The sequence below is a fragment of the Microcebus murinus genome, chromosome 9 (genome assembly GCF_040939455.1).
Source record: "Microcebus murinus isolate Inina chromosome 9, M.murinus_Inina_mat1.0, whole genome shotgun sequence".
In the NCBI taxonomy this organism is placed as follows: Eukaryota; Metazoa; Chordata; class Mammalia; order Primates; family Cheirogaleidae; genus Microcebus; species Microcebus murinus.
Genome location: NC_134112.1, coordinates 45,881,001 through 45,903,185, shown reverse-complemented (window position 1 = coordinate 45,903,185; position 22,185 = coordinate 45,881,001). Strand labels below are relative to the sequence as shown.

The following is a 22,185-nucleotide window of genomic DNA, read 5'->3' as shown; positions in this document are numbered from 1 at the left end:
ACAAGTGACGGTACTTTATAAAATGCATGCTTACCTCACTGTTGCAGAAGCAGTGGATAACCGCGACGAAGAATCCCTAAAAAGAGAAAGAACAATAGAGTTGAAATTATTTCTGTGTGCATTTAGTTGTTTAGTGACCAATATAAATAGACTGCCTGGACAGGAAAATTTCACTATTACAAAAGCAAGTCAAGGTTTGATGAAGTCAAAAGGCAAGAAAAAGAATTACCTAGCACTCATATTCAGGGCTACACCACAAGATATTCCATTAAAAATGTATTTTCTTGTTAGGATGCTATTGTTTGGCTAAAGGACAACTCTAGTAAATCTGTTTAATATACTTCTCCCTTTAATATGGAGATTTATAGCAGAATATGCTGATTATAGTGCATTTGAAAAAAAATTGTACTTAAAAAATTTAAAAACTGAAATCTTACAGAGTTCAGTAGAGAAATCTTTTATAAGCCTAAGTGTCATTATGGGTGACTGTGGGCCTGACTGTATCCTGTGGCATCATGGAACTAGTGCACTACTATACCCACAGCCAAGCTCAAATAAGGACATGGACTAAATAAGCTCTGAAATTCTGGTCACTCCTTGCAAGATTTCCTGTGCCCAAGTTTTAATTATGATCAAAGCAATGGCTCAAATTATGAACACAATCCCTAAAATTTCTTTTTAGCCCTGTTAATTTTGGCCTCATTTTCACATTAACCCTAAAATAGAAGATAAAACTAATTTGAAAATTTTAATTGAGACAACAAAACTTGGGCCTAAGAGCCTGCGGTAGAGTCATCTCTGCCTTAGGACCGACCCTCCATGCCCTATCCTGTTCTCAAAATAACTAGCATTATGCTTTCAATGGAACTTTGGATATGGGCAAAGTGAATGGAAATGGGGCAGCCGTTCTCCCCTCCAGTGTGGCAGACACTGGGCAGTCCAGGACAGCCCCTGAGAGCCCACTCCATTCTCTCCTGCATGAGGAGAGACCTGGACACAACTTTCCTTTGTGGACACTGAAGTGTCATGGATCGATTCCTGACATTTGCTGGACAAAGGGAGGGTGATAGAGCAGGAGGCATGGGCAGCTTGTGCACATTCATTACTCCTCCTGACTCCAGAGTCAGCATTTATTTATAAAGGAAGGTCTGACAATTATTGCATGTTTGACCAGAAAGACACGCCTGAGTGGGACCAGCTGAGGGCTCTGGGAGTGATAGGACAGCAGGCCCAGAAAGAAGAAGCAAGAAAGAATCTCATAAAACCTGGTGTCCTTCAGATTTTTGTCTGGACTTCCTGAATTAGAGATTGTGTTGTGACATTTAAGATCATGGGCCTTAGAGTTAGATCAACTTGCTAAATAAGCACAGTGGTTGAATAAATACACTATTGACTTCCTTACCTGGAAATGAATCAGAGAATGCATGACGTAATCATAGATCTGCCCAAGCACCTTGTTGGAAGGTCTCCACGGAAAGATAACAAACTGGATTCCCAGCAGGGGCACAAGGATCAAAGTAGCCTTCACAGCCTTCAGGTACATGTACGATTCCGGCTCACGGGTTTGCTTCATTTTGACCACAAGCACACGGACAATGTTCAGCAAGAAGAAGAAGTTGATCTGCAAAGATATGATGCTATGAGCAAATCATCCAGATAAGCACCTCTTAATGACACCCACTGTTCTCCACTGTTGTTTATCCAATGTGGGGAACAGATGTCACCTGCATAGAACACCTGCCATGATTTGCTCAGCATTCCTGGGACTCTGAACATCAGCATAATTAAAGACCCTTTCTAGACCTGTATTTATATTTTCTTTGTTTTTCTTAAATAAAGAAAATATTTTCCCTGTGCATGTAAATATATTAGGTTCAACTCTAATGAGGATGTCTATTCTTTATTTTGATTTTACAACTTTTACAAAAGGGTGTGGAAAACACCACCTCTGCATCTTGCCTCCCTGTTTTTCATTATCAAGATTTTCCCCATAGCCAGGACTACTTGACAGAAAGTGAAATGAGGTCCGAAAAATTCATCTGTAAAGTTTATGTAATAGAGACAAATTCCTTAGCCTTCTTTTAGAAATAACATTTTAAAAGGGAAATATTTTCATTGAGGTATAATTTGTGTTCAATAAAATGCAGACTTTAAGTGTACGTTTGAGAAGTTTAGACAAATGTCTGCACCTGTGGAACAACTACCAAACCCTACCAAACAACTACCAAACAACTACCAAAGACCACTCTAAAGACCATTTGTACAACATCAAAATATCAAATTAAAATATAATTGAAAGATCTGATCAATTTTATATGTATAGGTTCATAGGACATAAGATTATTTAACTAGAGAAACTGAAGGGTACATCTAATTTTATTTTGATATGAAACATGATATCTACCAAACCAATGGACACAATGGCAAAAGAACATTACATATAAATTAAAAGAAAATAGGAAATTGACATCTTCTGGGTCACAAACTATTTTTGGCTATGAAGGTTAGTTTTGAAACCAAAGTTGCTTTTAAAATTTAATTGACAATTTATTTTAAAAATAATTAGAATGATTTTTCTACCTGGAATAGAAATAACTGTTACTGTCCAAAAATTTCAAGAAAGAAAAGAGATCATTGGTAATAATTGAACCCTCACAGAGTGTTAGAAAGGTTCAAGACCCACATCAGTGGATCCCTGTGAGCACAGCTGAGCTTGTGAGTGAGCACATCACTACTCTGAAGGAATTTAATTTCTGTTGGAAAGGCCAGGACAGTTAGAAGACAGTGTGGATGATAACCTAGTTTGATCAGTTCCTAATGGAGATTTTTTCAATGTGGGAGCAGGACATTGGTCTATGACTAGAGATTGTTTTCATTTTTCTCACTCTTATCTGAAGAAAACACTGCCTTTGAGGTTAATGGGAAAAATAAGAATGAATTATTAAATTGTTGGTTCTGATGCTGGCCAACACATAGTAAGCTGTGGGTAGAAATAAAGAACTTGGATTAAGAATCAGACAGTCACATTCTCCATTGCCCTGTCCCTCATGTCCAAACTTTTTACTAGTTCCGTGATTTTGAGTGAGATTACTACAGTCATTGGGTGTTGTTTTCCTAAAGAGTAAAATGACCTGCCATCTTGACTTTAGAGGGTTGTTTTTAGGAAGAGCATGGCAATGTGTGTGAAATTCCTGAAATATTTCACATGCGTGATTAGTGGTAGTTACGATGATGGCTCATGTACCAAAGATGAAAAAGAAGATGGTTTTGTTGTGTCAGGCCCAGGGAAAAGGGAAGACATCGTTTATGGTATCTCACTTTCCTTATCAACAACACTTTTTCACCATTCCTGTAGCCCCTTGGCCTTAACCTTTACCTAATCTAGTTATAGAAGTCTTAAAAAATAAGCTACATTACTGTTATAGTGTGTATGAAAGTGAGCTTATGTAACCCCCCTATGTATAAATAAAAGTCATTTTTGAAGGCTTTAAAGTGAAATTGTTATTCTTACCATAGAATATCATTAAATTAGATCCATTTTGAAGTTATAATACATATGCTACATGGAATCATATTCACAGAAGTTTCAACAAAGAGATAACACTTTTAATAATGGATTTAAAAACCAATTCTCACCACTAATGCTGCCATGACAGGGCCGTGGATTATGTAAAGCAAATAGGTTTCCATACTCAGCCAGCAGCTGAAAAAAAGAGAGATCAGATCGACACAAATGCACTGACTTTATGTACCAATATGTTAACTTAAAAACTACTATAATACTTACTTGTCATCGTAGTACACGGCCCGGGTAATAGCATGGGCAACGGTTGGCAGAGCCGGGAACCCTAAAAATGTGAAAAGTACAAGTCACACTTGGTTTCTTGGTCATAAGATATAAATACAGTTGCATGGAAAATGGTAGTTTGCTTGCAAAAATACTGGCAAATTTACTGTGTCTGTCAAGATATTCCCCTGATATTTTTGCACAGATTACCTTTGGTCAAGGCAGTTAAAAATGCTTCCTGTTAGAACAGCATGTGCTTTCAGAGGGTTTGGTTAAGAGCATCCAGATAATTAAAAGCCTTTTACAAATTACCAAGTGTAGTAGGTACACTATGACTATTGCTACTATTGTTATATCTATGCTGCTGCTGCTGACTATTAACCGAAACCAGAAAGCCTTTCACTGTGGGTGAACTGGGCTCTTAGGCAGGGTAGCTGGGTCACCCCAAAAGGAGGTGACCTGGAACAGTGTATGGAAGCAGTAGTCTGCTTTTAAAGCCTTAGCTGATGTTCACATTATTTCTCAGAGCCTCTTTGTTTATGTCTGTTTACATCACATGCATTGATCCTGTTTTCCTTTTAGTACGAACACTTCAGAGAAGCCAGTGTATGTCTTACCCTCTTTAAGTTTTTGCTATAGAACCTTTATGAAGACAGCTCAGCATCCACTTCCCTGACTAAACTCAAAGTGCTAGTAAAAAAGAATTTTGAATTTATAAGTGGAACAATGGAGATAGTTACTGGCAATGCATCTTGCTAAGTTACATCTTTTTAAAAATCAATATTTTCATTCTGTAAGTGTAACCTAGAATAAAGTTGTGATTTTCTTTAAAAAAGATTCTCTTTTTACTCCAATGTACCTATAAACCATGGAATAGTGTTTGGTTTGATTGAGACATCTGTAGAAAGAGGTTTTGTTATTATCATCAGATTAAGAAATGTGTCTCAGGAGAGAATTAAATATATACATTTTTATTTTCTGTGACTTATATGCCAAAAGAGAATGTCTCAAAACACTGAGTTTTTACCCAAGAATAACCTCAGCTTCTAAACCCATGAAGCATATAATTCAATAGGACCATCGATTTAATGTTTGGCTTGAAATAATTTTGAGTTTTGCTGTTTCCACAAAACATGATCGTGTTTTTCACACACCTCTAACATACAAATTCCCCCCACTTGGGTTCAGAAACAGAAACTCATTCTCTGGATTTATTCTGAAATACATGTTTTAGAAGTAGCAAGAGAGGCATATGGAAATCTCAATTCCATCTCACCATTTTGTATAAAGGAAAGTGTTTTCTACTTTACATGGAGGAGTACAGATCCCACCCCTTTTAACTCCTAGGACTTCTCACCTTCCTTTAGCTATGATGCCTTTTTTTTAATGCAATTTGTTTTTTCTTTCCTCTTCCTCTTCTCCCTGCAGGTCCCGAGATCCATAACGATAGATACATCCCTCCCACCAAAGATGGTGAAGGTGAGAATAATCCTCTCTCTGTAGGATTCTTTTTTTTTTTTTTTCCCCTGGGAGATTAGATAAGTTCTACTTGTTCAATGTAAAAGTCCATGGGGAGATTTTTCTTCCTTTGATTTCTAACAAGGGGGACACTAGCAAGGAGAAGAATCAATTTGAAGAGTCCTGGAAATTAAATGATTTTTCTAAGAACTAAACTTCAATCTTTGAAGTTGCTTCAATTTGAAAGAAATCGACCACTAAGTGGTGCCATGCGGACTTGGAAGGGAGTAACTACTGAAAGAACCATTCTTTCATTTTCTGTTGGGGAGCATTTCACCACCAGATTCTTGTTCACCCAGAGGGTGATGTTTACAATGTCTTTTATGCTTTTCTGAGATTGGTTTCAAATCCTGTAGTTGGTAACATTATTCACAGCTGAGCTAAATGGGTGGGCATAGTTGCAAAAAAATTAGGTCCTAGGACTTGGGCTCTTTAGGGCCAAATTTTCTGCATCTAACTTTAAAGATTCTTTTCAAAGCATTTAGCTTATGCCTTTCTTTCCCCCTGGCATTGTAAATTTAGAACCTATCATACTGTCTTAGTGTGAAAAGAATTTCAAAAGGACAATGAAAATATTATCCAGTAGAGATTTCTTTTCTGCTCCATTAAATTCTTTAAAGTTTCTGTGAAACTGTTTTTTTTCTTGAGAAGTTATTTGGTACCAAGTTTACTTGCTTCCCTCCCACCCAGAAACAATGCTTGCCCAAAGTTCCAAAAGAGGGCTATTGCTTTAAAATATGTCATTATATCATGTCTCAATTTTGTTCTCGGAAGTTCTTAATGGTAACAAGTTTGGTGGAATTTTGGTGTGTGTGTGTGTGTGTGTGTGTGTGTGTATGTAGGAATGGAGAAAGACAGACTGAGCTCTGGCATGCTAAATAAAATCACATTTTAAAACAATTTTGCTGACAATGTCTTTCCAAAAGTCTATCTACGGAAGTGCAAATCCCTCTAATTTTTAATTAAAATTTTTATTTTACTGTAATAAGAACAGTTAACATGAGTTCTACTCTCTTAACAGAGTTTTAAATGTATAATGCAATATTGTAACCTATAGGTGCAGTAGATACAGTAGATCTCTAGAATTTATTAATCTTGCATTATACCCATTGATTAGGAAATCCCCATTCTGTGCTTAGCTTACTGAGTGTCGTGTTCTTTAGAATTCTACTTGAGTCATTCTAATAAAGTTTCCATTATTTGCTGATGAAGGAAGGTTAAGGTATCATATAAATATTTTAGTTATTATCTTTGCCTTCTTTTTTGATACAGTTGAACAGCTTTTTCCTTTTTTCCTTTGAATTTTTTATGCATGTTAAGCAGATACCTTCATTGAGTTGTCTATGATGATGCCAAAAAGTTTTATAACTAATTCACGATGCATCCATGTGGAAAGAGCAGTATAAATTGTTCCTTTCAGGGTGCCTTCATTTCTGCTGAACGTCACAGGAAAGGATGAATTTATAGTCCTTTTTTCCCGTGGAAAATTTTCTGAGTGTGGCAGATAGATGTTTTTGAATAGTCAAAGCTGGTACAAGAAGTATGCCATAGATTTTATTTTTTAAAAAATAAATAAAATAGATCTGACAGAAACAGTGTATGTGTGTGTGTGTGTGTGTGTGTGTGGTGGGCTTGGGGTGGTGTGTTATTTTCAGGTTTTAAATTGGAAAACATTTGATTATACCAATTATTATTATTGTGATGATCATAATTGCCATCGGGAGGAGATTAAATAGTATCTAGTTGATTCCTGGGATTACCACCGTCAGGAAGTCTAGAAATTATTGAGAGGGTGTACATGAGGCTGAGAAGGCCAGGGAAAGGAAAACTTAGTCTTTGTGGAAGGCTGGAGCTAAACAAAAAATACATAATAAGAGGTCATTTTGGTTGCATTCTGGCCTGTTTTGAGAACAGGAAAGAGCAGGAGAACATACCACGTGGAAACGGTGGGGGAGTCATAAGCCTGACTGCAATCTCTCTGGATGGTTAAGGAAACAGGCTGTTATTGCTGCCCCTTGATAGGGGAGCAGCCAGCACAGGTGAGGTGGTTTGGTGTATAATCTAGATGGCCTATCCAGTTCTCAAGGACCCCTTTCCTGTTTTTCTGGATTGTTCGCCCATTCCCAGACATGTTTGCACTGTGTGTTAACATCCCTCTTAATTTTCTTGGCAATGGTTCATTGAAACAGGGCAGGCTGCCTGCTTTCAGTCGGACCAATCAGATTCTCTTGTCCTGCTATTCAGGATTGGGACTTTAAGGTGGGCATTTAGCCTCTGTGAGTGCCTGGAACAAAAATTGGAGAACTCAGGAAACTATGGAGTGGGATGTATTTACCATGAGAGTTTTGAGAACAGAGTCCCTGTGGTCTATGGTCTGCAGAGAAAGAGCACGGTTAAAACAAAGGGTGGAGGCAAGCAAAGACAAGAGATAAAGGGAGAGAGCTCCTCGTTATCTGGTCTCAGTCTACAGCCCTTTTATTCACATGGCTATGCTTCTGACCTTGGCTTCCATGAGATGCTCTAGATTCTGACAATTTCTCTCTCTTTGCATAAGTTAGAACATCTTTCTGTTACTTGCAATCAAAGGGTTGTAGCATCATCAGTTTAATGTTGAAGCATCTTACCTATCTGCCTCACTGATCCACCATTATAGGATTATCCCATTGGGTTTGGGCAATGTATTTGGTTAAAATCTCTGTATTCCTGTTATGGAAGGGTGTTATAGAAACAACCCCCCGGTGTACAGACTATGGAAAAGACTTTGGGTGCTTAACACGACTTCCCAAAGTTGGTAACAATGCCCATTGGGCAGGGCTTTAAACACAAAGGTTGGTGTTTTTAAAAGTCCCTGGGATCATCCTCCTCCCCACTAAATCTTTCCTCCCTTACCAGCATTTTTCGGGGCTCACCCACCTGCTGCATTAAACGGCAGGCTTAGCTGAAGGCCACCCAGGGCCTCTGCTCTAAGAGTCGCAGCTGCTCAGAGCCACCCTGTAGTGGACGTGGCAGGAGAAGCCCCCGGCTCTGCAGTCAGTGTGGGGTGGTCCACAAGTTCTTTCTCTGGTAGGGAAGTCTCAAGGCAAGTGTTTTTTTTTTTGTTTTTTTTTTTTATAAGGTAGCCTATGTTTTTGTCCTAGCACTTGTTTTCTCTCATTGCTTCAGCGCCTATCTACACCTCTTCCACCAGGGGGAGCTGGACTTCCGGCAGCCCTGGGGAAAGAGGTGCAATTCCAGAGAGCCCTGACGCTCCTCAGCACCCAGCCTGAGCCAGTGTGGACAGAAGCAGCCACAGCTTAGACAATCCAACACTCAGCTTTTCAAAGCCATTGCCATGTGCTATGACGTCTGGCAGGCTATATGTGCAGTCGCATGTGGTAATATCTGCCCGTCAGCTGGACTCTATTTCCTGACCTTTTACTAGAATAAGTCCTGCTGATGAAGTGACAAGAAGAAATCCCATAGGAAGAGAAATGGGGAAAGGGTAGGAGAGGTATAGCATTCAAAATGCGAAATTCTCTTTGCTCTGCAAGGGCATGATAAAGTAGAAGGAGGCCTAATCAGATCTCTCAGTCAGGGCATATTTTGTGTCCCACCGTTAGCTGAGTATGTTCCCTCAAGTCACCCTGATAGCCAGACCCTCCCTTTTCTATGCTGAGCCTAATGTTCATCACAGTTTGACTGAGATTGGTAAAGGCATCCTCCAAACTCTCCTGGAGATTGAACTGCCAGTACCTTCATCCCACCAGTCCTTGAAGGACCTGGGCCCCCTGACTCTGGTCTCTGAGACCAAGACTAGGAGAAGACTGAAAACGTACAGACAGAGGTGAAGGTGGTTCAAAAGTCAGCTGGAGAAAATACATACCCCAGCCTAAGAGATAATACCACCACATGCGCTGCCTCTCCACGAACACAGCCATCACAATGAGGGTATGCAGATAGATCCCCTCACAGAGCATCCAGAAATAGTTGCAGGACATCATGTACTGGTGGAAGAAATGCAGAATCTTGCAGCTCGCCTGTCAGACAGGAGTGAAGAGACTCAGAGGAAGACTTCTGACAGTGAACAGAAGGTAAAAGTGAAAAGGAACCAAAGTATCTGCATTCAGTTTGCAAGGCAGTTTCCTCAAATGTCTAGCTTTGGTGAGTTACATCACCATTCAGTGCCTTCGTTATCAGATCATGTTTCGATAAAACAAAATATTTGTTGAACAATAATGTCACTTTCAAGAGGGGACCCTACAGTTTTCTTGATTGGGCATACTACTTAAACAAATATATCTTTTCCACTAAAGGTGCCAAAGAGCTTTTATAATTATTTGATTAAAAATGGAATTGGAATTACAGAACTAAGGTTTTCCAGCCAACTGTAAGACTGTTAAAAATTCTTTTCTTAGGCGTATAGCAAAGCCTGGCACCTAAGTCAAAGGAGAAGAAATGAACCAAACTAGTGGGATTTGTGTCATTGATATGAAATAATCTACTCATTTTGTCTGAAAATCAAGAAGGAAGAAGGAATGGATTAGCAGATTTTGCCAAAGTTGATCACATTAATGAGCACTGCCAGACATTCTGCTCTTCCAACTTTTGCATTTTGGGGCGTGGGGCTGCAATACAAACTAATTTATAATAAAAGAGGTGGCTGCCTGTAAATTTACTTTTCAAATTCACATGGACAATATTGAAGCAAAATGAAGAGCATGCAAAGAGTATCTCTCCTGTCTCTTTAGTCGTTGAGGAACTAAATGGGTATGTTTGAAGACTGATGGCAAACAGTTAAAACAACATCCTTCACTACACAAACTTATTAATAAATAACTCAAAATAATGAAAAGTTTGAGTGGTGTAAATAGTACTAACTTCATAATAATTTGCACTGAATCAAAGCTGTCAATTTTGTTTCTGGCAAGTCTTATTTTAAAACAGAAATAAACTTTGCTACTTGTTCAGAGTGATCTCTAGTGATTAAGCATAATTATGTACATTTCCCTGAAGCTTCTAAAAAATGTTTTCTCATCAGTTCACTTTTGCACAGAAGGAAGAGTGTGAAGTTATGTTTACTTGAACAAGGGAAGAATCAATAAGTCAATTTCTAAATATTTTACTTGAAGGAAAATACATTTTAAAAGACCCTGAATGACAAAGATTTGTGGTCTATGTTGGTTAAATTTGCCAGGTTATTTTTAAATTAAATTTTATTTAATATATCTCTAGGTTACATATTGAGTGAACATGTAATTTCTGTTAAATATGTATCTACCTGATTCATCTTTATGTCTCTGCTGCCTCCTCCATCTTCACCCTCAGGACTTAAGCCCAATAATATTTATACAGAAAGTGAGCAGCAGATGCTTATTAAACTGAAATAAATATGGCTTTAGGTAGTTGTTTATAGTGTTGTTCAATGAAAATGTTTTGACTCCCAATTCAATATTTTTTTCATCAAGTACCCAAACAAGAGCTGCTTATCCAAGATATGACAAATGCCAGGGTCCTTTTTACCTAACAGCACTCCCATTCTTGCAAATGTCTGCAAAGATCAGTACATATCTTAAGGGGTCAGGCTGCCGACATGAATGGAAAGCTTACAATGCTGGACTGGATCCCTAAGGGACCATCTTGAGTCTTTGTCATGTTTTTGGAAGTTTGGAGCAAGGGTTCTTTAGAAGATGGCAGTCCCTAAGGTCTGCTATGCCCCATCATTATCTCCTGTAGTCTGAAAGAACAAATGTTTGCCTTTGCACTTCAAACTGGGCATGCGTATGTGTATATGTCCCAGCTGGATGCAAAGACTTTCCTAAGGGCACGTGAAAAATCAACGGGTAACTGCGTAATTTTCTAGTGTTCTTTTAGGCTGTCCTTTTCCATCTGTTCTTTCACTGTACAACACAAAAGCATACTCCTCTCCTGTAACAAATTTTACTGTGGTTCATTACTCAAGTGTAAGACAACTTTCAAGTTTCAAACTCTGGAGAGGAAGGAAGTCAGCTGAGAACAAAGCAGATCTGTTTATGTCTTTCATCAACTTTGGGACATTTTCAACATTTGTTTTTTCAAAAAAAAATTTTTAGGCCATTTTTTACCTTTTCTTCCTGGGATTCAAAATATATGTATTTTGTACTATTAGATTCTGTCCCACAAGTCCCTGAGATCTATTCATTTTTTCCTCCTAGTATTTTATCTCTGTTCTTCAACTTTGATAATATCTATGGACTTATTTTGAACTTCACTGACTCTTTCCTTTGCCATCTTGGTTCTGTTATTGAGCCCATCTAATATAATTATTTTTTAAAATTTCAGCTGCTTTATTTTTAAGTTCTAGAATTTCTAGTTCTTTTTTTTAAAAAAACAATTTCTACTTTTTTTGGCTGAGATTTTTCTAGTTTTTATTCATCCACATTCTTGAGCATAGTTGAAATAGCTAATTTAAATTTTTTGTCTGCTAATATTAATGTCTAGGTCATCTCAGGGTCTGTTTCAATTGTGTTTTCCCTTAAGAATGTGTCATATTTTCTAAATTTTTTGTATGTCTGATAATTTTGGATTGAATTCTGAATATTATAAATGTTATATTGTAAATCCTACATTCTGTTATATTCCTTTGAAATTTTCTGATTTTTGGGGTTTTCTTGTTTGTTTGTTTTAGTAGGCACTTAATTTGACTAAATCCAAAGTACAAATTCCCTGTGATGGTAGTATCTGAAATTTCAATTTAGTTATTTTAGACTTAACTATGCTCATGGAGTGCTTTGCACACACATAGTTATGGGGTCAGCTAAGGAATGGACATAAGTATAAACACAGAATTTGAGGCCCCTTCTGTCTCTTTTTTCTGAGATTTTTACTCCTTTCCTTTTGGGGAGCTGTGGTTGCCCTAAATTCTGTCTTTTAGTTTTTCAAGTCAGTAAAATTGACTTGAAAATTTACTTGTCAGTAAAAATTTTTTACCAGAATTTTAGGTGTTCTGAAAAGGGGTAAAAGCAATAAAACAATGGGAACTCTGTCCACAGCTATGCCTATTTTCAAGGGTCCTCTTTTTTCTAGTGTCTACTGCTTCATTCTCTCTCCAGGGTCTTCAGGTAATTTCTTTTTATATTTTGTCCAGAGTTTGAAATTTTTATCTGTGAGAGATTTTGCCAGATAGGAACTACTTAGCATCACCATCTTGCTTTTCATCAGTTTAGATAATAAACTACTGTAATATATACTCTGTAACATCATATGAAAATTTGGGAGAGTGATTTTGATCATATGAAAATTTTATTTTTATAGGCTAACATCAATACCAACACCTCTATAGGATACAGTTCTACTATTTTGTTTCTTTCTGTAGATCTTTACTTTCAAGTAAAATAATTAGTTAATTTTCAAGCAAACTTTATATTCTTCAAATTTGTTTCTGATTAAGCATTAGATTATTTCATACTTTTAGGAAAGCCATTTGTTTCAGTGACATATCAAAGCACTGAACTGCAGTCCAAATGTGGAGAGATCATGGGGAGAAACAAAAACATTTCTCTGGAATGTGGTATATTTCAAAGGTAACATATATCAGATCTAGTCCATCATATCCTGAACTTCTCCAGATGTCAGTGAAGATTTTTACTTTATTGTTTTCATCCTAGGTTTTTCTTGTCTAAAATGTGTGTGTTTTTCAGATTAGCATTTACCTTGCTCCAGTCAAAGTAGTGTACCTTTATCTCCTGAATCATTTTTTATTTATAAATGATACTTCTAAGGATTCAAGTTTTCTTTTTCATCCTAGTGGGTAATTCTTGATTATTGGTTTTTTCAGGGCAATTCCTCTTTAGAACTTTTTTGGGGAGCTACAGCAGGGCTACTCCAGAGAACTGTCTTGTGTCCTTCAAGGCTGTCTCAGGCTGCTGTGTGTATTAAGACATACTGGAAAAGGCTTCTTCCAGTTTCTCCAGGGAAACATGCCATGCAGGGCCCAGGGACAATAAAAGAGGAATTTTATACTTCAGAATCAGTGTGAGGTTTTCCTTTCAAAAAGGAGTCAAGCCTCATAGGAGCAGTGCAGTCTCCTCTGAATAACTGCCTGGATTAGGACATGGTCCATGTTGTACCACACCTACATAGAGCACCATAGAACATAAGGAAGACAGTGAGAACTGGGCTATTCTGTCAGAATAGGCTTCACTGAAACCATTCAGAAGAATTAGGAGACAGGAAGGACAGTGACTGACAATAAGGTGGAAAAGAAAATACTCATGGGAGAGAGGTAGGTTAGTAATGCCACAGAGGCGTTAATAGGTTGGCCAAAGACGTAGGTTAACAAAAGCCAGAGCAAAGAGGAACATAATCTTCTAGTTGATTTTGTTGGTATCTGACAAATCTCTGGACCAATAACATTTTTGCTCATTTGTAAATATTCCAGGGAGAGCTGGCCAACCTGTAAGATATCTCGACAATGTACTGGCCAGCACTGTGCCTATCGGTTGTTCTGCATCTTGTATTTCAGTGATGCTTGTGTCATTTTTGCCTTATCTGGGCACAGACTTTTGGGAAATGGAGGTTGCATCTCCATTATCTTCCTGGAAGTGTTTGGAACTGGAGAGGGCAATCTTGCTGAGAGTAATTACTTTTATATGCCTACAAGATAGGATGGATCAAATGAGACTGACATTCAATTAGTTTGGCAATTTTTCCAGACCTCCTATCTCAAAGTGAGAGGGAAATTTTGATATGTGGAAAAACAGAAAGGACATGTGGCTTGCCTTTTATTGTCTAATTGCACATCTTACAAGTTCGAAAGTGCCCTTTAGTCTACTCCTTGACATTAAAGCTAGTGCGAATGGGCATGGCTTATTTATAGGAAAATGAGTTGTTGAAAGCAGTGATGAACCCCTCCAAACATATCCAGTTCAAATGCAAATAATGGAAGAATCTATAGCGGTGCTTCTTAAATTTTAGCATGCATCAGAATGACTGGGGGAGCTTGTTAAAACAGATTCATTAGTCCCAGTCTTAGAGGTTTGGATTCAGAAGGTGTGGTGTGGGGCTCGAGAGTCTATATTTCTAACAAGAAGCCTGACGATGCTGGTGTAGACCACACTTTGAACAGATTCAGGATACAGAGTTTTCTCAGTACCTGCCACTTATTTTGGTTACTTGCTGGCCTTCCGTTAATAATGCTAAATAACAAAAGGCACAGCTTCCTGTTCCAGTAAATTCATGATGCAATGAGAAACATGTTAACTTCAATTGACATATATTTCAAAACCTCATAAGGAAGAATTTCAGACTTTTTTGTCAAGATGCCAGTGCCGTTGAAAAACTAAGGGGCAAAAAGGGCCTCAGTTCACCTTTCTCATTGCCATGAAAACTATAAACTTGTACAGTCTTTACAGCTAGCTGAATGAAAGAGAAAATTCCTCCCATCAGAAAGTCAGCATTAACTTTATAGGAAAGTACTGCAGTCTTTCTCCAGAGGAATTTAAGATTGTAATATTTAATTTAACATGAGTCTGTCATGATATCTTGAGATGATTCCTGAGAACGTCTCAGAACAAATGAGCTTGAATTTGTGGAACTGCATAGTTGTGATTCTGTGTGTTTCAGAAAAACAAAACGAATGAAACAAAATGAAATGAAACGAAATGAAATGAAACGAAACAAGACACCAGAGAAAGAAGTCTCACCTTGGATAAATAGACCGGAAGATGATCCGGATATTGGCAAAGGAAGCACTTTGGAAGTGTTAAGAAAATAATGCCAGAGCAAGCAGTAGAGTGGGATAGGCACAATTCCAACTGATTTTTAAGAAAAACTTGTTAGAAATGCGGCAAACGAATACAAATTAACCATTTATTACTCTCAGGGGTCTTTCTCTACATGACAGGGTGAGGGTATTATTATATTACTTTTCTTTGGGGATTCTCAAGCATGACTGATTTTGTTTTACATTTTCAGACCATAGCCCTTTTAGTTATTTATGATTTACAAACCTCTGTATATGTGTATTCTCCATTCACACGTAGTCCTTTGTAGATTTAAGCAGTGTTTTACAAATGCTATGAGTTTCCACATCTCTGTTCTGGGACACAGCAATGAAGCTGGGCGCCTCAGCTAGAAACTGGCAAGTGCTAAAGGCATAATGATAATCCCGACAGCTATAATATAATAATGATAGCTAACCTTGGAGAACTGTTACATGCCAGACCTCGTTTTGTGGATTTTGGGTACATTGGTTTCTCACAAACAACTGTACGAGGAAGGTGCTACAATTATCTCCATTTTACGCTTTAGGAAAGTGAGGCACAGTGAGGTTAAGTAACTTGCTCAAGATTACAGATTTCTCTGTAAGTAGAGCACAAGGATTTGAGATCCTGTAGTTCAGCAAGAGCAACGCTGCAGTATTTGGAGCAATCCCTCTAAGCACAGTAAGTATCAGAGGGACTGTTGCTCCATAGATTTCTAACAATGAACCAACATACTCTAAAGGAGTATACAAAACCTCTAGCATCCCTGTTGGAAGCTCTTTGAGAATGAAAATGAATCTATAACAAGTTCTGCACCAAATTTGTGACAGCTTTCTAAAATCAAGGAAAGGTAGCTGCAATGTTGAGGTGGAGTCTTGCTATATAAACCATGGCACAAGAAACCACATGTAAGTCACTGATTTCATGGGCAGAGGTACCACCCAGCTTGGCCAGATGAGAGAAACTGGAGACTGAGTTGATGTTTATATCCTTTTAGGGACACATTCTCCTTCAAGTCCATATGGGGATGTGATCAACTATAAATAATAACTTTAAAAAGGAATAAAGAAACCCCCTATACCTTTATGCATTGCATGATCTCTGTTAAAAGGTCATTTGTTGGTTTTGACATGCAAATAAAGTGAAGTAGCATAAATGACCGGGGGCAGGATACCTCATTATCACATCTTGGCATGATTCTGTCTGCACTGCCCCTCAAATCCATAGTACACTTTTATTCTCAATCTGATTTTTTCTATAGGTTGCTGAAATAGATAATTCCAATATTGTTTTTTTCTTCCATTGAGCTCTCATCTTAAAAACTCTGCTGTTTCTGTTAATTCCCTCACATTGGTATGTTCTCCCTTGCAGCGGCCTCCTAGGCTAGGTAGGAATCCAGCTTACACCTGGGCTTTCCCACCTCTAGCACCTTGGTTCTCAGCACTTTCTAAGATGGTCCTGCCTAGGCTGGAGCTCTGACATGGCCTGGTGGTTCAATTGTTCTGAATAAACAGGTTAGAAAAAAATTCATGTTGTTTTCCAGAATTGGTACTCATTTGACTTTACTTATATAAGAAGCTATACAGAAAATGTGAATGAATTGTTTCAGCTTTTAAGGTGCAAAGTGCTCAGGTTCCCAGTAAAAACTAATCTCCTGGTATTGTCCCTTTCAGACCCAGATAAGAAGTTTAGAGAGAAATTTACTTCTAAAGAATGAGAAGTATCCTGGCAGCCTCCTTTAGATGCAGCAAGAACAATGCTTTTAATTCTGCCTCCTGACTCTCTCTACATGAAGATCATGGAGTGAGCAGGCAGAACAAAAAAAAATATAAAATTTTAGATATTATGGAAATGAAATGCTCAAATGACACAAATGACAATGGGCAATTTTCACATCACTCAATAAACTGAGGATGTAGTCAGCCCTTATTTATGCCATGAAGTATTCTGAATTTAACTTTTAAAAAAAAGAATGTGAAGGAATAAGATTCTCACCCTTGGCCATACAGGAGAGAATATGCCTAACAAAAAACTATCCAGGGCAGAAACAAACTACTTTAATGAGAAAGGGACCACAAACCCACAGGGATTCTCCACTGAGGAGTAAGGACACTGTGGGTCTTTTTTTTTTTTTTTGCCCTCAACAAAATGAAAAGAGGATTCTTATAGAAGGAGTGACATAGCATTTGGGATGAGGTAGTCTTCTTCTTCAAGAAATAACTTTTTATTTTTAATATATTCCCAGGTGCATTGGGAAGGAAAATCATTTTGGTTCTTAACTGCTGATTCAGTGACCCAAGAATTGGGTCAAAATGAAAAATAAATAAATAAATAAATAACCCACACCTCTGTCTTTAGTTTGATTAAGAGAGAAACTGTCTTTAAAAATTATGTATTCTGTTGTTTTGTTTTTTAAGGAAACACATGCCTGAATCACTGATAGATGAAGTGCTAATGGATATGCTTTTATTTAATTTATGACTGTGGTTATTGTTTATATGTTAGTTGCAATTTCAATAAATATTTATAGATTGACAATGTCTAATAACTTCTGTTTTCCAAAAATTTCTTCAGCTGTTTGTGTCTTCTTTTTCGGTTTTCTCTTTCTTGCCTCTACTTTTCCTGGCTAGGAACAACCTTAATCTAATGTTTTCTGGAATGTCAGTTTTTCAAGAAAAATGCAATATTTCAAATAATTCATTTAAAGTAATTTTAAATATATTATTTTGCGTGTCACTTAGTAATGTTGATGACATGACTCTCAGCCTTTGGATGCTATTTTGTCTGTCTCTTTAGAAGTGGAGAACTCTATTCCTAGGAATGATGGGGCTTCAAAATAGCAGTTAGACCTTTTCTAGTTCTTGTTTATTCCCTGTGTATTTAAATCTATTATGGCAGGGAAAATGTCTTCTTTCTTAAGACCTGAATTTACAGTTTCAGCTGTAATCCAATTTAATCACCTTTTGCATGGGAAAAGGCACTCAAGAAATTGGGCTTCTATGAATACATTTATGACAGAATATGCATTTGTCAAGGTGAGACACAACACAAGTTTAGCCATATGTGTCTCTCTTGGTGACAGTACCTAAGCATTTTTAAAGATGAATAACACGTAAAATATGTTTACTTGAGAGTTATTTCCTGCCCTTTCTTGAACTGATTTTGTTTGCCTAGAGAGAACAGCCACACGTTGTCATATATGAAGAGTTCGATAAGAGATTTAACAAAATGCCTTATTGGAAAACAATAACTGTGTACAAATAGAGAAAGTACTGAAAAAAAAAAAAGCCTAGTTTCTCTCCTCTGAGTGAATTGTATGCTTCACAATTTACAAACATGAATTAATTTTTGTCATTGTAGTTATTTGGTTTTAGTCTATACTGTTTATATGTATTCGGTGACAGGCATGTGTTTCCAGAGGTTTGAAATTGTGAAAGAGGGCACAATGTGTTCTCACATTATGACATTGCCTCATTTACTGTTGTAAGTGGCTTATTATTCATGGCTTGTTTTATTTTGTCTAATTGCAGAGGAAAGGGGCCTTCTCTTTTAGGCACACGGAGAAAAATATTCTGACTTTTTCTCCTTTGTTTTCCATGAAAAAAAAAAAAACACCCACAGTTTGAAATAGTTAAAAAATGACTAAACCCAGTATATGTGGTTGTAAGACACAGGAAGCTGTTTCCATGTGAGGGTTGGCTCATTGCTAGGAATGATGAAGAAAATGTCATAAATAGATATTTTTTCAGAATAGTATGAATTCAGTTCAGCCTGAATACTAAAATTTGAATTTTGAGTGGTCAATAAATACTTGATTGGTTGGGTGAGATTCTATCTTTCAAGTGTTTTATAGTTTTTCCCTAGGAAGTTTGTTCTTGTATAGCTAAAACTATCTAGCCTGTTGGATTAAAAATATATTGATTTGGAGAACCAGGTGCTATGTCACACAGATAAGCTTCTTTCTTTTATCTCAAACTTGCTTTCAGAATGCCTACTGTGTGTGGCAGAATCAGCCTCATTCCTCCATACCCAAAAGAAAGCTTCCTGTTAATTTCTTGGAGTCTCTCAAGCTGACATTCACATTTTCCCAGGAAATCAGGTGCTTGGTGGCAGAGCCAGGTCCTTGGACATCTGCTTCTAGGATCTATTCCTAGGCCATAGAGGAGCTGCAAGGCAGATATGGGCAAACTTGGCAGTAGCTGGGGGACAACTTGTGTACTGAGGCTGGCAGAGGGCTGAGCATGTCTACTTCCTAAGAAAGTGGCAACATCCAGCAGTAATAAAGAATGTGATTGTTAAGAGCAATGAATAGAGTAACAGATTTGTTGGAAAAGTCCAAGTACAGAGACCTAGGGAGCTAGCTGCAAGTCAAGGGTTGACAGCAACACTCGTGAGCAATCACTTGCAGTATTATGCCCTTGGGAGATTTTAAAAGCTTTATTCTTTGGCACTCTAGGAAAGCCCCTTAGAAGTAAGCAGGACAGTTTTTGTTATTCTCATTTGATGCATAAGGTTAAATGGCTTCTATAATTTAGTAGCTAACTAGTAAAAAGCCTGAATTTAGACTATTTCACGAAGATAACAGATTTAGCAAGACCTCACAGTGGATGAGAAGCCTCCTTTACATTACCAGCTGCGGGCCAGGCTGGAGGCATGAGATACAGGCACAAGACCCCCAGAAGAGAAATGAGAAAGCGTCTATTCAATAATTTCCAATACTTCATAATTTGACTGAGCGTGCTCCCAGGTCAACGTGGCTGCTTATTCAAAAACTGAGTGCCATTTCCAAGCCTACTCCCTATAGACACTAGCTCTCTCAGAGTTTTCACCCTTAATGGGAAATGGAAAGCCAAAAATTTGTCTATTCTTTTTGACTATTCTCTGTAGAGAGATGCTTAGTTAATGGCTTTTACATCTGTTTTAAATTCAGTGGGGGGCAGCTTCTTTAATTAATTATAGGGGGCGTGTCCAATTATGGAATTACGGAATGACTGAGCCCATTTCTTTAAGAACACATCTACCTAAGGAAATAAATGAAGACAATCAATAGTACAAAGTGGTATAGAAGAGGAAGACTGGCTTATGTGCTTGAATCCCATCTCTAAGTGTTGATGGTATGGAGGACAATTGTCTTCACCGAGCCTCAGTTTCCTCAGCTTTAAAATAGGGATAATATCCACCTTTCACTGGGATATAGTGGGGGCTAAATTAAATAAGACAAATTTTATTTAATTAGCTGACATTAAAAAATAAAACTCATCAAGCTAAACCCATTTGGTCACATTATTCTGCAGGTGAGTAGACAGGGCTTTGTCTTCGATAACAGATGCCAGGGCTTTAAATATTGGATCATAATGCCTTTCTGGCTATATTCATACTGTAAAATTTATTAACACTGTGATCCATTAGAAGCCAAATTAAGCTGCTTTCCCATGCCATGCCACTGTCACACAGGATGCATGCTCTGGGCAGATTTCACGCATTTTTGTTATTGGGCTGGCAGAACTGTCAAATGCCGGTTTTGAAAGATGAGGCTATCTACAGATGCTTGCATAACACAGTTAAGCAGAGAAACAAAAATGAAAATTTCCCTTGGCCATTCACTGGGAGCTAGACAGTTTCTGTCTGTGCTTCCAGATGTACTTTCCACCCTTCTCCCACTGCTCTGGGCCCACAGAAATGGATCTGTGCATCTCCATCAGGGCTTGCTTGCCCTCTGGTTTCCAGTTGAGCTCAGTTAATGGAGACCATTGGCAGAGACTGGGAGAGGAGAGTGAGTGAATGAGGGATATTCGTTTCTCCACTTCCTTTTGTGGGGTTGCCGCAAGCTAGCTGTGTCCCAAGACAGAAGTCCTGAATATCTACAGGGCAGCCTTCACCACACCACCTCTCTCTCTTTAGGTTCCTATGTCTTCCTTCTATTTGTCCAGTCAGGCCTAGGGGTGGTAATATCACCACTTTCACTAGACCCCAGTGTACTGGCCATATATTTGATTAGGATGAAACACATGGATTCATCAATTTTGCAAAACACAAATGATCAAATATTGGCAATTTCATATTTGATCTAGTAAACAATTACATTATTAAACTGTTTCAATCATTTAATAGAATTGTCCATTAAACGAATAAGGAAAAGGGTTTTTCAAATTAGTGAAGGCGGCTTTGCAAAGGAGATGGCAGAGAAACATTTGTCGATATTTTTGAGATGAAAATTCTTAGGGAAAAAATGACTATTAAATAATAGAAACTGTGATTATAAATTATTTAAATACCGGAGTGATACATAAAAATTTCTGTAAAGTAAGTGGTTACTTGGGATCAAAGCACCAAAGTGATTTGATTTTTTAAAAAATCAGTCTGATAGATTTGGAAACCAAATCAACAAGTTCAGTGTTGTTAATTCTTCACTGATTTGTTATCAGACACATAACATGGAATGCAAAGGAAAGAACAAACACTAAGAGTAAGGACATGTGGATTTGAGTCCTTGTTCTCCTCTCCCACCAGTTACATGATTTGGGGTAAATCACTTTGCCTTTTTATCCCCAGGTTTCTGATCTGTAAAATAAGGAGTAAGGAATAAAAACCTCCAAATCCCTTTAGTTCTGATTTTTGTTAGTTTACAATATCAGGGACTGATATCAATGAACCTGCAAAGCCTCAGAGTGCTTCTCCTCTGCATTCCTTTGCCAGCTCATTTGCTTCACCCAGAAGTTGGCCAATGATTTCCAAAGTTGGCAGTACAGGGATATATTCTTTGGCTCTACCTCAAACCTACTGAATCTCTACCATCATATGGACAGTAGCTATCTCATATTTACAAAATTTGCCCAGTTGATTTTCAAGTATGGCCAGGTTTGGTAACTACTGTGAAAAACATTCTCTTAGAAATCTAACGAGAGAAGGTTGAAGGCAATGTTGAGTTATTCTGAATAGCTGTCAGGGCAATTCTGGTAGAAGAAATCCAGAATGGTTCTCAATAATAGAGCCAAATGATTTCAGCTCTCCTCTTCTCTCTAATACTCAAGTAGGAGGAGGACACCTATCAGATTTGCTTGTTGCACTGGTGTATGTGAGCATGAATTTCATGGATGTCCTATTGTTGCCCCAATTTTTATGTTCCCTTATTTCACTAAAACCTTTTTCAAAGCATGCAGA

At 37.8% G+C, this 22,185-nt stretch overlaps 1 protein-coding gene across 1 annotated transcript in view; it reads right to left on the bottom strand.

The window, feature by feature from the left end:
• CALCR (calcitonin receptor) overlaps positions 1–22,185 on the bottom strand; it is a 114,861-nt gene that overhangs the window by 5,011 nt on the left and 87,665 nt on the right. The window contains exons 9-13 of the mRNA XM_012779651.2: positions 9,168–9,321; positions 3,788–3,848; positions 3,637–3,703; positions 1,403–1,621; positions 35–76 (exon numbers count right to left, since the gene is read on the bottom strand). Of these exons, the coding sequence (XP_012635105.1) occupies positions 35–76; positions 1,403–1,621; positions 3,637–3,703; positions 3,788–3,848; positions 9,168–9,321 (543 nt within the window). The remainder of the gene's footprint in view (positions 1–34; positions 77–1,402; positions 1,622–3,636; positions 3,704–3,787; positions 3,849–9,167; positions 9,322–22,185) is intronic.